Raw genomic sequence first — 15,000 nt, 5'->3', positions numbered from 1 at the left:
TGAAGGAGAAAACACGCAAACCATCATAGTGATGAATGCGCAGGGTTTAGTTACGAGTAACTCAAAAAGAAAAATAGAGTACTTAGAAGAACTAACCCAAAATGAAAAGAAAATAGATATAATGAATATAAGTGAAACCTGGTATTCCCAAGAGACTGGGAATGATGATCAAATAAAAGGGTTCCAAAACTATAGATCAGATAGAAAAAATAGGAATCAAGGGGGAACCGCAATATATGGGAAAGACAAAAAACAAGGAAAAATATATGAGAAATATAGTAACTCAGAATGTGAACTAATAGCGGTAGAATTTAAATCTGAAAAATTGATGAACATAGTAATATATAGACCTCCTAATACTAAAGAGTTTGACTTAATAATAGAAAAATTGGATGATATATGTAGAAATCACAAGGACTGGACTATTCTCCTATCTGGTGACTTCAACTTTCCTTTCGTAGAAATGGAAAGAACGAATAGGAGACTGTGGTTGTACTTATACATATAAAAAAGAGAGTAATAGTAGTGCAGAAGATAAGAGGCAATTTGAAAGCTATTAGATATGCTACTAGAATACAACATTCAACAAATAAATCACCTGCCAACAAGAAAGGAAAATACTTTAGACCTAGTATTTGTGAACGAGATGAATTATGTTAAAGAAATAATAGTTTATAATGCGAGTATTTCAGATCATAATGTCATAGACATTAAACAGTTCATTCCAAAGCAAGTGAAAATAGAGATAAGCAAGAAATGAAAAGTGGGAAGGATATGGAAAATACAACTTCTACAGTAAAAATATAAAATGGTCAGAAATTAATGAAGAATTAAACAAAGATTGGGATAACATTTTCGTAAGTGATGACATAAGGGTAAATACGGAGATATTATATAAAATATTGGAGAAAATAGTGGATAAATATATACCGAAGAAGAAAAGTAAACATCATTCATGCATACCAAGAGACAGAAGGATCTTGTTCCGAAAAATCAGAAAGTGGAAAAAAGGTCTTGCAAAAGAAAAAAATGCATGGAAAGTTATAGAACTAAAAAGTAAGATAGAAATGCAGAACAAAAGATTATACAATCAAAAGAAAATGAAAAAACGGGACTTGGAAGAAAAAACCCTATTAATATCAAGCAAACCCCAAACTATTATACTCATATGCGAAGAAGATGAATAAAAGAAGAATAGAAATAGGCCCTCTGAGAATTGAAGGGAGATTAACGAATGAAAAAAAAGGAAATTTGCAACATACTGGCAGAACGATATAAGAGAGAATTCACCCCTAGAATAGATAATGAAGATAATGATATAGAAGTAAGGGATGAAAATAGTGAATATTTAGCTGACATAGAAATTAATGAAGCGTGATATTGTGCAGGCAATTAATGAAATTAAAAATGGAGCTGCTGCAGGGCCGGATGGAGTCCCTGCTATTTTGTTAAAGAAAGTAGTTCATTCTATCGCAAAGCCACTTGCAATATTATTAAGACAAAGTGTAGATACAGGCAAGATTTATGATGAGCACAAATTAGCATATATCACCCCTACTTTCAAAAGTGGATCAAGACTAGAGGCAAGTAATTATAGGCCTGTGAGTCTAACATCACATATTATGAAAGTGTATGAAAGGGTAATGAAGAAAAATATTATGAAACATTTAATAAAAAATAATTTGTTTAATATAGGACAACACGGTTTCGTACCCGGAAAAAGTACACAAACCCAACTGTTAGTCCACCGTGAAAACATATTCAAAAATATGAAAGCGGAAATGAAACAGATGTGGTTTATCTAGACTTTGCAAAAGCTTTTGACAAAGTAGACCATAATATATTAGCAAAGAAAATTAGAAAACACAATATCGTAGATAAAGTAGGAAGATGGTTAAAAGAATTTTTACACAAAACAGACAGAAAACAGATAGTTATTGCAAACGATGAGAAATCGGATGAAACCAAGGTAATATCCGGTGTGCCACAAGGTACGGTGCCCCCCCTAGCTGCAATATTGTTTGTTATTATGATTGAAGACATAGACAGTAATGTTAAGGATTCGGTAGTGAGTAGTTTCGCTGATGACACAAGAATAAGTAGAGAAATTACTTGTGATGAAGATAGGAACGCTCTACAAAGAGACCTTAACAAAGTATATGATTGGGCAGAGGTAAATAGGATGGTATTTAACTCTGATAAATTTGAATCAATAAATTATGGAGACAGAGAAGGAAAGCTATATGCATATAGGGGACCTAATAATGAGACAATCACAAATAAGGAAGCAGTTAAAGACCTTGGTGTGATGATGAATAGGAACATGTTATGCAATGATCAAATAGCCATTCTGTTGGCAAAATGTAAAGCAAAAATGGGAATGTTGTTACGGCACTCAAAACAAGAAAAGCTGAACACATGATTATGCTTTATAAAAACATATGTTCGTAGTCCACTTGAATATTGCAATATGATATGGTACCCACACTATCAAAAGGATATTGCACAAATAGAGAGTGTACAAAGGTCCTTTACAGCTAGAATAGAAGAAGTTAAGGACCTAGACTACTGGGAAAGACTACAATCCTTAAAATTATATAGTCTAGAAAGGAGAAGAGAACGCTACATGATAATTCAGGCATGGAAACAGATAGAAGGAATAACAGAAAATATCATGGAACTAAAAATATCAGAAAGAGCAAGCAGAGGTAGATTAATAGTGCCCAAAACTATACCAGGAAAAATAAGGAAAGCACACAGAACATTAATCCACTACGCACCAGCATCGATAATGCAGCGTCTATTCAATGCGTTGCCAGCTCATCTGAGGAATATATCAGGAGTGAGCGTAGATGTGTTTAAGAATAAGCTCGACAAATATCTAAACTGCATCCCAGACCATCCAAGATTGGAAGATGCAAAATATACCGGAAGATGTACTAGCAACTCTCTGGTAGACATTAGAGGCGCCTCACACTGAGGGACCTGGGGCAACCCGAACGAACTGTAAGGTCTGTAAGGTCTCTCTCTCTCTCTCTCTCTCTCTCTCTCCTTATACAAATATCATAAAGCAAACAGTAACTCCAACCTAGTCTCCTCATAATTAATGCTATGTCAAACTCGCCTACCTCTCTCTCTCTCTCTCTCTCTCTCTCTCTCTCTCTCTCTGCTGCATACCACGCCATTTAGGATAACCTCCCAAAATAACTATTAATTAGAGCTTCCTTTGTAATCGCCGACGGACGGAGATTCCTGGAATTCGAATTTTACATCATCCCTCACTTCGGACAACAAAAGACGCTCCAGGATCAGACGACTTTTGATTTCAAAATCTCCGCTTCATAGGAAATTTGGGGAGTCAATGTAGCGTATCTGATGTCTATCTAGAAATCTGATCGTAACTCGCGCCTGATTGCCTGGTTTTGAAGGCAGTGGACGGAAGTGAGACTTCTCATGCGACTTCAACACATCTCTCGGTGACATTTTCCGCTTAATTAAAACGTCCGTGTTCGTAGGAGGAGTTATCAAGTCATTACATGATAATGCGCTTGTGTACGAAATCAAACTCTTTAATTAACACAATAATAAGCTGGATAACATCTGTGAAAGAGAGAGAGAGAGAGAGAGAGAGAGAGAGAGAGAGAGAGAGAGAGAGAGAGAGAGAGAGAGCGTGCCGTCTCAAACCCCGCACCTTGGAACCACCGAAGCCATCTGCGGTAGCGGGCATCATTAGGGAAGAATGCCTCGAACAGGTCGCAGTGGCCTTAGAAGGCAGCATCGCGAGAGGAGTCATTTTCATATTTCGGACATTAAAGTTTCCAAATTCCGACCCTATTTGACTCCCCGCGATTGATCATTTAGAGTCGCAGATCATTCCGCAGCATCCGACGAAACGAGCCGAATGATTCGGGTGCCAGATGTTGCCCAAGACGAGCCCGATCGAACCGGGAGACGGATCAGCGAAGTTATAAAATTCTACAACAAGAGATGAATTTATGAATAAACGAATGATCATCACAATTCCCGACATACATCAGAGACGCGCGTGTCACCGCCGAAGTCTGCTCTCCGCCCGGGAGTCATAAGGTCGATTTTGGCGTCCAGCGAGCCTCTTAAATTAGCAATGTTAAGGTGTACTTTAAAATCCTGACGAAATGTTTCTTGCTCTGCCGTGGCACGAGCCCGCTAATGTATGCAGAAGCTTAACGAAACATATACTGGGGCTTTACCCGAGACTTCTTTATTTAAATGAGTTTTTTGCTTCCTTTTTTGTTCAGGCAAAGCGTTCGGGCTACTGAATCGTAAGCCTGCATACATTGTATGCATACTTACGAGTACATGTACATACAGGTACGCATTCATTCATGTTCACATATATCTCATGAAAAATTTATGTTGAGAAACTTGAAAAGCAATGACTGAATTTGTCCTCTAAATGATGAACACACGAAAGACCTTGCGAATGCATATTTTCCATTGCCAGAGCTTCAGTGTTTCATAATCTGGAAAAGTGGACCTGTGAACTGATGGTCTATAAATAAATTGAAAACTGTCAGGATTTACAGTACACCCAGTCTTATATTTTATATATTTTTAATATACACACATATATATATATATATATATATATATATATATATATATATATATATTATTTTTCAATATACACACAAAATTATAATATATTTTTGTCACTAATTCACAGTTGACTTCTTTTGTACTCTCAGATGCTCATCTACTAGTCACTTCCTACCAAATACTTATGTAATTCTAGTAAAGACACTGTTCTCTTGACTTCCCGAATTCTTCACACTTTTTGAATGCGCTCGTCAGTACAAGAGCCTCGTTGTGACACTCTGGATGCAGTTTGAACCCTACTAAGGACGTCAGAATTGCTTAATATTCTTGCATTTGGATTTTAGGCTTTGTAGTGACAAGAGTACTTAAAATGTGGGAATATTTCAATTAATTAAGAGGGTAATATAGTTATTACAATTAAATTGTACAAACACATTTATCTATATGTATATATATATATATATATATATATATATATATATATATATATATATATATATATATATATCCGATATTATTACGCTTTGGAATTGAATGGAATATAGAATTTAGCGCAAAGGGCAAGCGCTGGGACCTAGGAGGTCATTCAGTACTAATATTATTTCGCTTTAGATAAAACTTACTACCAAAATGAAAATGCTAGCTGTCATCAAGTAAATGAATTTATTTTTTATGTCACAGAAAAAGCTTGCTGGAATCCTTTCAAATATTCCCTCGTGTTAAACACCCGCTTTACAACATAGGGCAACTCCCCATACTAGTAACGTTCAACTTTTAAAATGATGCCCGGTCTCCTCGTCTCCATTATGAATCTTTCTTCTTGAGTGACCCTTATTCCTCTTTTAGGAAGAGGCGCCTCTGTCGCTCCCCTCCCAGAGCTCACTTGTATGGAAGGCAAAGCAGCGGCCTTTTCATTCAGGTTAATCTCCCTTAAGGGCCTTAACAACTACACATGATGGCGTTTTACAGCTCCTTTTATTGTCTGAAGTTGACCTCTGCAAATACCTCCCGAATGCTTAAAAGCTCTCTGTGTTTCGAAAGTTTGGGTCAGTTCTCGCAGGGCATCATTACAGGGCAGAGAATAATTTGCGGGTGTGATACTGCCTGGGCCCTGCCACGAACGTGCATGAGTTCGTTCTAATAATTGGGGCGGCTTTGAAGGATACCTACTGTACCTATGTAGTATGTCAGTCAAGAACTTTTTTCTTTTTCCGTCTTCGAAATTTCTCATCTCACTGGCGAGTTTTTCCTTTCTTCCAATCTCGAAAGTTTTACAGGAATTATAGTTCAAGCAAAAGTATGCCTTATTGACAGTACCACAAAACGATTTATTTTTTTACAGGTAACGAGTGTAATGTTCCATACGACAAATTTTACCATGTTTATAACATGGATGGGTGGTAAAAGTATTATACATATACTCTTAAAATGACAAAATGTTTCCGTTACTATGACAGGATATAACTTTCACTAATTATCAATTCCAAATGTGGAAGATTTAGTTAGTGGATTTTCGCTGATAACTGCCTTTTGGAGGCGATGGATAGAAGGCCATGTTTTTAATCTAACTTATCGGCGTCAAAAAGGAACATTCTTCACAGAAAAACACGATCAACTGTTTTTTAAAGCAATGATATAATACGATGCTATGTCAAAAGCGTCGTCACCACTGATATTTCACCATAACAACATCATGACCAACAGAACACCGCCATGAAGGCCAGAATCCTCCGACGAAACAACCCGACTTGAGAAAATCATCAAAATACTTGGGAAGAAACATCATCATCAACAAATGACATAACTTTCATGTATAAAGCAAAGCTAACTGAGCAATACCACAAACGAAACATCAGCTGGAATGACATCAGCGAAACGCCACCATTAAACACTATCCACAAAATGGAACCAAAATGAAAATGTGGTCACACAAACTCTCTCTCTCTCTCTCTCTCTCTCTCTCTCTCTCTCTCTCTCTCTCTCTCGCTCACACACACACACAAAATCTGGTCAACAGCGACGTCAAGTAAAACATCAACTCCATAATTTACGCAACACAACCACCACCTCAATACTATCATTAATGGAACACAGTCCAGAATCCCCTTCGCCAGCAAAACAATACAGGAAAGAAACGACCATTATCGACAAAAATGTCTTCTTTGATAAAAGAGAGAGAGAGAGAGAGAGAGAGAGAGAGAGAGAGAGAGAGAGAGAGAACACACCACCTTTTCCCACGAGCCCATCAGGTTACTCAACACATCAGAGGACAATGCAAGTCCCAGCAACGCTCCCAAATATCAATACGGACCATACGATTCACAGAAAGGAGAAGAAGAAAAAAGTGAGAAAGAGAAATAGAAGCAGATGATATGATCCGGGAACGTCCAACCGAAAGATGACAAATGAAGAACTCTAGTTTTATCAGCGGAGAGGTCCCCAGTTTGATTTCCGAGTGTGCCTGGTAGGAAGTTAGTTGCAGTGGGTCACAGCAAGGTGGAAAAAGACACGTTGTTAACAACCTTATCCCATTCCTCGAATGAAAATCAGCATTTGGTGTTTATATACATAAATATACATATACATACACACACATACCTATATTACATATATTCCTATGTATATTCATATACGTATGTATATATGTATTATATAGTATACATACCTTAATGTATATGTATTATACACTCGATGTCTTTTTCCACCTTAGACTTTCACCTTTACTACTCTTTTTTTCCTACTCCCGGCGAGATGGATACTACTAATTTTTTCTTGCCGTTGCTGGCCTGGTCTCCACTAGTGGATCTGTGCCTTAATTTAATTATTTTTCATTCAAGTTGTTGAATATATTTTTCTTCTCTTCCACGTCTTTCATATTGCAAATTTATTTTCTTGGATTCATCGTTTTTATAATTCCTGTTGTCATTTCTTTATCAGTCTTAGCTATGATTTTTTTATACTCAATTCTCACATATTCCTTTCTAGTATCTTTTATTTAATTATTTTTTTGCAGAGATTTTTCATGAGCTTTTCTTCCAAATTTCAATTACTTTCCATAATACAAAATGTTCTTCCACAATTAATTCTATCATTTTTAGTTCATCATTCTAATTCCCCAAACTTTCATCACCGCCTCGTCTTTTAACACTGCTGCACATTCGTTTTTTTTCTCTCTCTCTCCAAAACGAATGCCACTGTTGCACAAGTGGCGCCAGCAATAGCGAAGACCTAATCTGGCAGTCTCAGACCCATTAAACACACACGCTAGTGAAACACATTTGCAATTTCATGAGGTTGCAAAACATGCACTTAAAATCGACATAACACCATTCGCACTGCAACGACTCCTCTCCCTCTACCTGTCTGTCTGTCTGTAGAACATCTTGCTGTTTCTAAAATACACAAGGAAAACTCACTGTAGTTAAAACTTGAGAAGATAGCTATTTCCCTTTCGCTGCCTCTCCACTCGGATACTAACCTTAAGATACACGAATGAACCCATAAAATCATGCGGGACAATCAAATACCCAACCATAAGAAATCCCATCAGTAATTATAAAGGAACCAAAGATCATTTTCAACGGAATATGCCTTATTTTTCAGTTAGTTTACTGAGAAAGAACTGCTCTTTATCTTTAACGCTTCACTTTGGTTAGAACAGGTTAATTATCACTAATGCAACTTTTTTAACACTACAATTTCGACAGGATGTTTTTGGAGAGACTTTTAACTATTTAGAACAAAATTGGAAATTATCTAAAAATCACTTGAAAATTTTTGTTAAAAATGATAAAAAAAACGGGAAAACATTCTAATAAATAAAGTACTCACGGACACGAGAGAGGAGAGAGAGAGAGAGAGAGAGAGAGAGAGAGAGAGAGAGACTACAATCACCTGTGGGCAATATTATGACCGACAAAGGACAAGAAAGAGATTTGGCCTTAATTAACGTCAGAACCTGGAGGACGCCATCACGCAATTACGAGAAATTCCATCACATGCGCCTTCCTCTTTCGGGAGAACGGAAACCGCTCTTTAAGTGGACTTTTTTTTCTTTTCTTCTTCTTTTTTCGATTAACGTCCCCCGGAGCATATCCCCTACCCGGCCACTGATTTCTCACATCCGGCAATACGGACACGTACAGTACAAAACATGTAATAGGATGGCTTAGCAGGAAACCCCGATGGTGCGTGCAGTATTCCACCGGTCAAGCGATCGTTTGTTCTGCATAATAAAACGCGCTCGTTCACTGTTGGTTGTTCCTTCTTCTACCTAGCAGCCAACGACAGGGCGTTCATTCTGAAGTCTACGTCCCGTCTCTCTCGCTTCATGGAAAATATCCAATCCAATCAGGACTTCTCTCTTCCGTTGAACGCAGCGTTGTAATAATTCTGCATGCTTCACTTCTTCACATTTTTCCTCACTGCCAACAATGAACGCAGTCGGTTTATCTCGTTCACTAGATTCTCACTTTTGTTTAATGAATTCGGTTATACAGGGTGTCCATAAAGTCCCAGTACCATTCTGATCAATAAATACTTGTAATATTACTGGGATTTTATGGACACCCTGTATACCAATATGTCTGAGTATGTTAATAATTTGTTCCCTTCAACCATTTTTGTTTTAAGGAATACATGCATACATACATACAAATACATATATAAATGCATATAATTGTGTGTGTGTAATATATATATATATATATATATATATATATATATATATATATATATAAAACTAAAGGTTTTTGCCACGAAGGAAAAATGAAAAGCGAGATAGCCAAGCACTTTCGGTCTAGTGCGACCCTTTACTCAGAGTTAACAAAATAGAAAAAGCCATACATAAAGCAAAGAGCATCTTTTACTAACCCACAGAGAACACAGAAAAGGACAAATATACAAACAAAATCATAATCCTTCACATGGATAATTTACGAGAGATCACACAAACCTGAGGCCAACCCAACCCTTTCATCTTCACTCATCTGAATACACTGGGGAAATCCTTAATCAATGTTCAGCAGAAACCAGTTTCTAATGACAAGGGATTGTGATAAGTCATACTATGGATTCACAGGAAAATCTCTCTTGGAAAGATTAACTCGACATAAAAGATCAGTTAGATATGGACAACATAGTTCGGCAATTTTCCATCATATAAATAACACAAACCATACCATGGCTTGTAACTCATCACGAATCTTATACTAGAGCAGCTGTCAATACAAATGTCAGATGGTAGAATCTTCACTAATAAAAGAACAAGATAATAGGATCAACCTTTCCAATGGAGCCTGGGACTCTGACCAAAGACAATATCTACCCTAAGGCAATCATGAAGCGGATTAAGACAACTAACAGAACCTAACGTCGGCTTATCGGTGACCATAGGCATCACCTAAGGGTCATATCTCACACTATATAATTCGTCAATGTAACTCCTCCTGCTATTCATTACTTGATAAGGGTGGAAGTTAGTCCACCGAAATATAGTCTTTAGCTTTAACCAAGCTAGTACCATTTTTTCATGTAAAGGCTTTCAAGCCAAAGCAGTTTTTCAGGTTCCTCGTCTTGGTTAATGACTCGAAAGTAGACATATTTTATGGGCGTCTTGCAAGTTTTTGGCATGATTAATTATATTAGAAAGTTCGTGATTAGGCAATTTGTACCCCGTGCAATAACTCATGCCCATGTGGGAATCGGCTCTGACCTTGAGGAGACGCCGAGTCGAACTAATGTAATTCCCAGAACTGCAATGGAGGTGTATATATATATATATATATATATATATATATATATATATATATATATATATATATATATATATATATATATATATATATATATATATATATATATCAGCATGAAGCCCTACCTTAACAGGTGCGACATCATTGCACAAATAAAACATTGGCCACTGCCACATTCATATTTTAACTGACAAAATCGTTAATGAACCTCTAGTGCGGATAGCGTGCACAATATTAGTTGCTTTATACACATCCTGTGACATCCACCCCTCAGGATCATCAGGGGTGCATTAAGACTCCCTTCTAGTACTGCACCATTAGCCTCTATCAAGCACCTCCTGTATATAAATTTCCCTACTTTCCTTTGCCCCTTTCACGCCATCTGTTCAATCTTTTCTCGGTCTTCTTTTTCTTCCTCATGACCAGTCCTTAAATACACTTGAGACCAATGTACTAGTTCTTTATTCTTTCCACAAGAGCAAACCATCTCGAAACACTGAACTGTTTTTCACCTCCACTTCCCTTTCTACTCTTCTACTTATCTCCCCATTTCTCAGTTTATCTGAACAACCTTAACCTTCTTTCTTTCGTTCACGTTCAGCTTCTTCAATAGACTGCAATAAAACGTGGACACTGATGCCCTACGAAGTGCCAGCAACTGGGACTTTAAATATGATGAACCTCAAGAAAGATGATGGGTTATAGATCCCGCGGTTGGGGGGGAAAATCCCCCTAAATGGCAGATAATCCTCTTCTCCTGAGGTCAATGTCAACAAGGCTTTTACTCCTCTGGGATTCTGCGAACGTAAATAGCATTCGTTCTGCTGTTCAACATGAGTCACTATTTGGCTAAGAGCTAGAGGCTTGCACAAAAATACCGTGTATAACCTGTTTACCCATAAGTATTTACATTTTATTTTATGAAAAAGAAAAACCTCAAAATTACTGTGTATAACGTGTTTACTTATAAGTATTTACATTTTATTTTAGTGTTGAGTAAAATAAAAAGTAAATACTTATAAGTAAACACGTTTTACACAGAAATTTTGTGGGTTTCTTTTTCAATCTTACGAAAAAAACTGAAAGAAGTTTTTGTTTGGTTCAATGCTTCCAGAGTTGTAATGTGTTCTCGTGCAATCCCAAGGGTACAGAGGAAGGATAGAAATAGGGATATAGATATATATATATATATATATATATATATATATATATATATATATATATATATATATATATATACCATAAAATGCTTTTGCCGAGAATGGTAGGAATACAGTATACAACTGTAACTCCAAATATATGTATGTATTTGTAACTCCAAACAATGAACTATTAACTTCTCGATTTGCTCACACTTTTCGGATAAGCGTGCCTATACAAAGTCTTAATCGCAAATGAAGAGACAAATTAAGAAAGCCTGACTCATCATCGGGAGACTTTGAACCCAAGAATGTTATGTCAGAGAGAGATTTCCTTTAACCATTTCCACCATAAAGAAGGGTAAAGTCCTTTCGAGCTCATTCTGAACAAGGGTTTGAATCCTGCCACTAACGTGAGGGTTTCTTCTTTGACTTCAAGCTTCGTGACGACAACCCTTACAAATACTATATGTGTATATATATATTATATATATATATATATATATATATATATATATATATATACGTATATATATATCTTAGTCACGAAAATATGGAACGTGATGAATATATAAATAAAGACAAAATCCACGAAGGAAAAAGATAATTATGGTCGAGTTCTGCAAGGCCTTTCGACTTCGTGTCCTTCTGCTAAGAAAAGGACAAGAAGTCGAAAGGTCTTGTAGAACTTCATAGTTTCTCTTCCATTTATGGATTTTGTCTGTATATATATATATATATATATATATATATATATATATATATATATATATATATATATATAGTATATAGGGCTACACACACTGTTCTAACTACCAACTGCTATAATGAGTCGATAACCAAGTACCTCAAATCGCTGGTCAGACGATAACAGCGTAAAACTGGGTATTACGTGAACATGACAATTTACTCCATCTCATCCTGGGATTGAGCGTAGGTCCTATCAATAATGAGTTGTGTGTCACAGCAAGTAGACTACCAGGTCACCCACTCACCTACAGAGAGAGAGAGAGAGAGAGAGAGAGAGAGAGAGAGAGAGAGAGAGAGAGAGAGAAACTAATATCTGCAATAGTTGTGAAGTGTTTCAACACCAACATCATACCCACTGACAAATGGTTATTAGCGCTGCAGCAAACAGGTTATTTATGGCGAAAAGTGACGCCCCAACTTGACTGCAGATAATGATGGCCATCATCTTTTATTCCATTACCTGACTTCTAAAAATTTAGTGAGAAATAGTAGCTGCCATATTAATTCTGACGGAATTGATTTTAGAGACTTTTTTTTTTTCTTCCTTATAACCTAATTTCAAGTCTTTTTCTTTATTAACTTCAGCCTCGACTACGATACGGTGGCTACGACGAGGTGTGCGAGCGGCCGACGGGCCGGGTGAGGCTTTGCAACTGGGTGAGGTTCGTTGGGTATTCCGCCCACTTCACCCCTCAGGTCAACATGGTTGCATCGAAGGTCAGAGGTAAGTGCTTGGCAATAAAAATATGCTTTGCTTCTGTCCAAGGCCGTATGCAAATATGGTATGCAGTTACAGTGAAGACAATACAAATTACTATTTGACAAAAAATAAAGAATAAAAAACTAAGATTGAACAGTTACACTCAAGACATCAAAATACTACTACTACTAATAATAATAACAACAACAACAGTAATAATAAATCACGATGTAATAATAATTACTTGAAACAAAAATTCTAAGACACTTAGAAAAGACTACGTAGAACGCTGTTACATAATAATAATAATAATAATAATAATAATAATAATAATAATAATAATAATAATAATAATAATAATAATAATAATAATTTACGCAAAATTTATGTTACGTCTAGGAACCGCTACCGATCTTCACCTGAGATAATAACAACAATAATAATAATAATAATAATAATATTAATATTTTGGAAGAAGGGCCTCTTTCAAACATTCTGTTACAAAGAATGGCTGTGTTTAGCGAAATAATTTTAGCTTAATAATTTCATATGATAACCTTTCTATTTTTCTTAATAATCGCTTTTCTGGCTCAGCAATATTATTTAATACCTGGCCAATATTCACATTGGTATCTAATTGAAAGGATGCGGAATGTTTTTCTTTTTATTTATTTATTAAAAAAAAAAAAAAAAAAAAAGGACGAACCCTGCACGAACACGGATCTGAAATACCTGCTCCTAGAATCCCTGTTTTTTTTTTTTCTTAATAAAAATTGAAAAAAAAAACATTCCTGCGTCCTTTCTTTTAAATATCAACATGAATATTGGCCAGTTATTATATAATACTGCTGAGTCAGAAAGCGATTAATAAACAGAAAAGAAAAGTTACCATCTATAAAAATAATTCGCCAAACAAATCCATTCTTTTTAACAGAGTAATAATAATAATAATAATAATAATAATAATAATAATAATAATAATAATAATAATAATAATAATAATGTTACAAAACAAAATTCGAAGTCATCCAGAAACATAAATTTAAAGAAAAACCAGAAGACAGTAAAGGGAATGAAAGGTCTCTCACCCCTCAGTTGAATGCCCGAAAATCGAACTCACGGCCACCGAGGTGGCAGGTCAAGACCATACCGATCACGCCACTGAGGCGCTGGTTGCAGTTGATCATAAATTGTTCAGTAATTCTTTCAGAATAAAAGATCAGTTGCTGATGATAAACAATTGTTCAAGTAATTCTTTCAAAATAAGAGATCAGTTGCTGATGATAATTGTTCAAGTAATTCTTTCAGAATAAAAGATCAGTTACTGATGATAAACAATTGTCCAGTAATTCTTCCAGAATAAAAGGCTATAAATGTATACGTACGTGTCGGCTGAAATATTAATCTTCAAATATTTTAACAAACGGGTTATCTGTCACTTGAAGGGAAAGAAGCACACGGAAAGACCAGACTAACGTAGATGAATGGAATGATAGCAATTGCAACTAGGGAATAGTTACCCGAGTCTGCTTAATATTTAAATTTTTTGTTAATGGCAGGAAACGAGCTAGAAGCCGGAATGTCAGAAGAGACCGATGAATCTTGCATACTATAGCAGATTCACTTTAACCGTGCATTTCATGTCTAGGCCAGTCCTTTACGACGCTCCTGATTGGCTGTTGATAAGCCCATCGCACGGCTGGAAACTCTCAGTCTCTCTCGAGAGTTCACATGGGTAGGATCTATATTCCACCTCGCTTAAGGGATACTTTTGAAAGACTTAGCCAAAGAGAGGTGGAACATACTAAATCCTGCCTATGTGAACTCTCGAGAGAGACGGAGAGTTTCCAACCCTGTGATTGGCTTATCAACAGCCAATCAGAAGCGTCGTAAGGGACTGGCCTAGACACCAAATGCACGGTTGATGTGAATCTACTATAGGAGACAACGCAGCTAAATGATTGAATGGTCAAATTTCAACGATTTTCCACATACATCACAGGAGCGGATAATATATATTTACGGTCGGCGAAATGAAATCGTATCATGCCAATAGTTATATAATTTCCCTCTGGGGAAG

General features: G+C 36.3%; 1 protein-coding gene across 1 annotated transcript in view; it reads left to right on the top strand.

Moving 5' to 3' along the window:
- The window catches only part of LOC135212766 (zinc finger protein 629-like), a 50,224-nt gene that overhangs the window by 27,973 nt on the left and 7,251 nt on the right, over positions 1–15,000 (top strand). The window contains exon 3 of the mRNA XM_064246531.1: positions 12,806–12,944. Within this exon, the coding sequence (XP_064102601.1) occupies positions 12,806–12,944 (139 nt within the window). The remainder of the gene's footprint in view (positions 1–12,805; positions 12,945–15,000) is intronic.

Source organism: Macrobrachium nipponense, chromosome 41 (assembly GCF_015104395.2).
Source record: "Macrobrachium nipponense isolate FS-2020 chromosome 41, ASM1510439v2, whole genome shotgun sequence".
Lineage (NCBI taxonomy): Eukaryota > Metazoa > Arthropoda > Malacostraca > Decapoda > Palaemonidae > Macrobrachium > Macrobrachium nipponense.
Note: the sequence above shows the minus strand (reverse complement) of the source record. Positions and strands in the feature narration are given on the sequence as shown.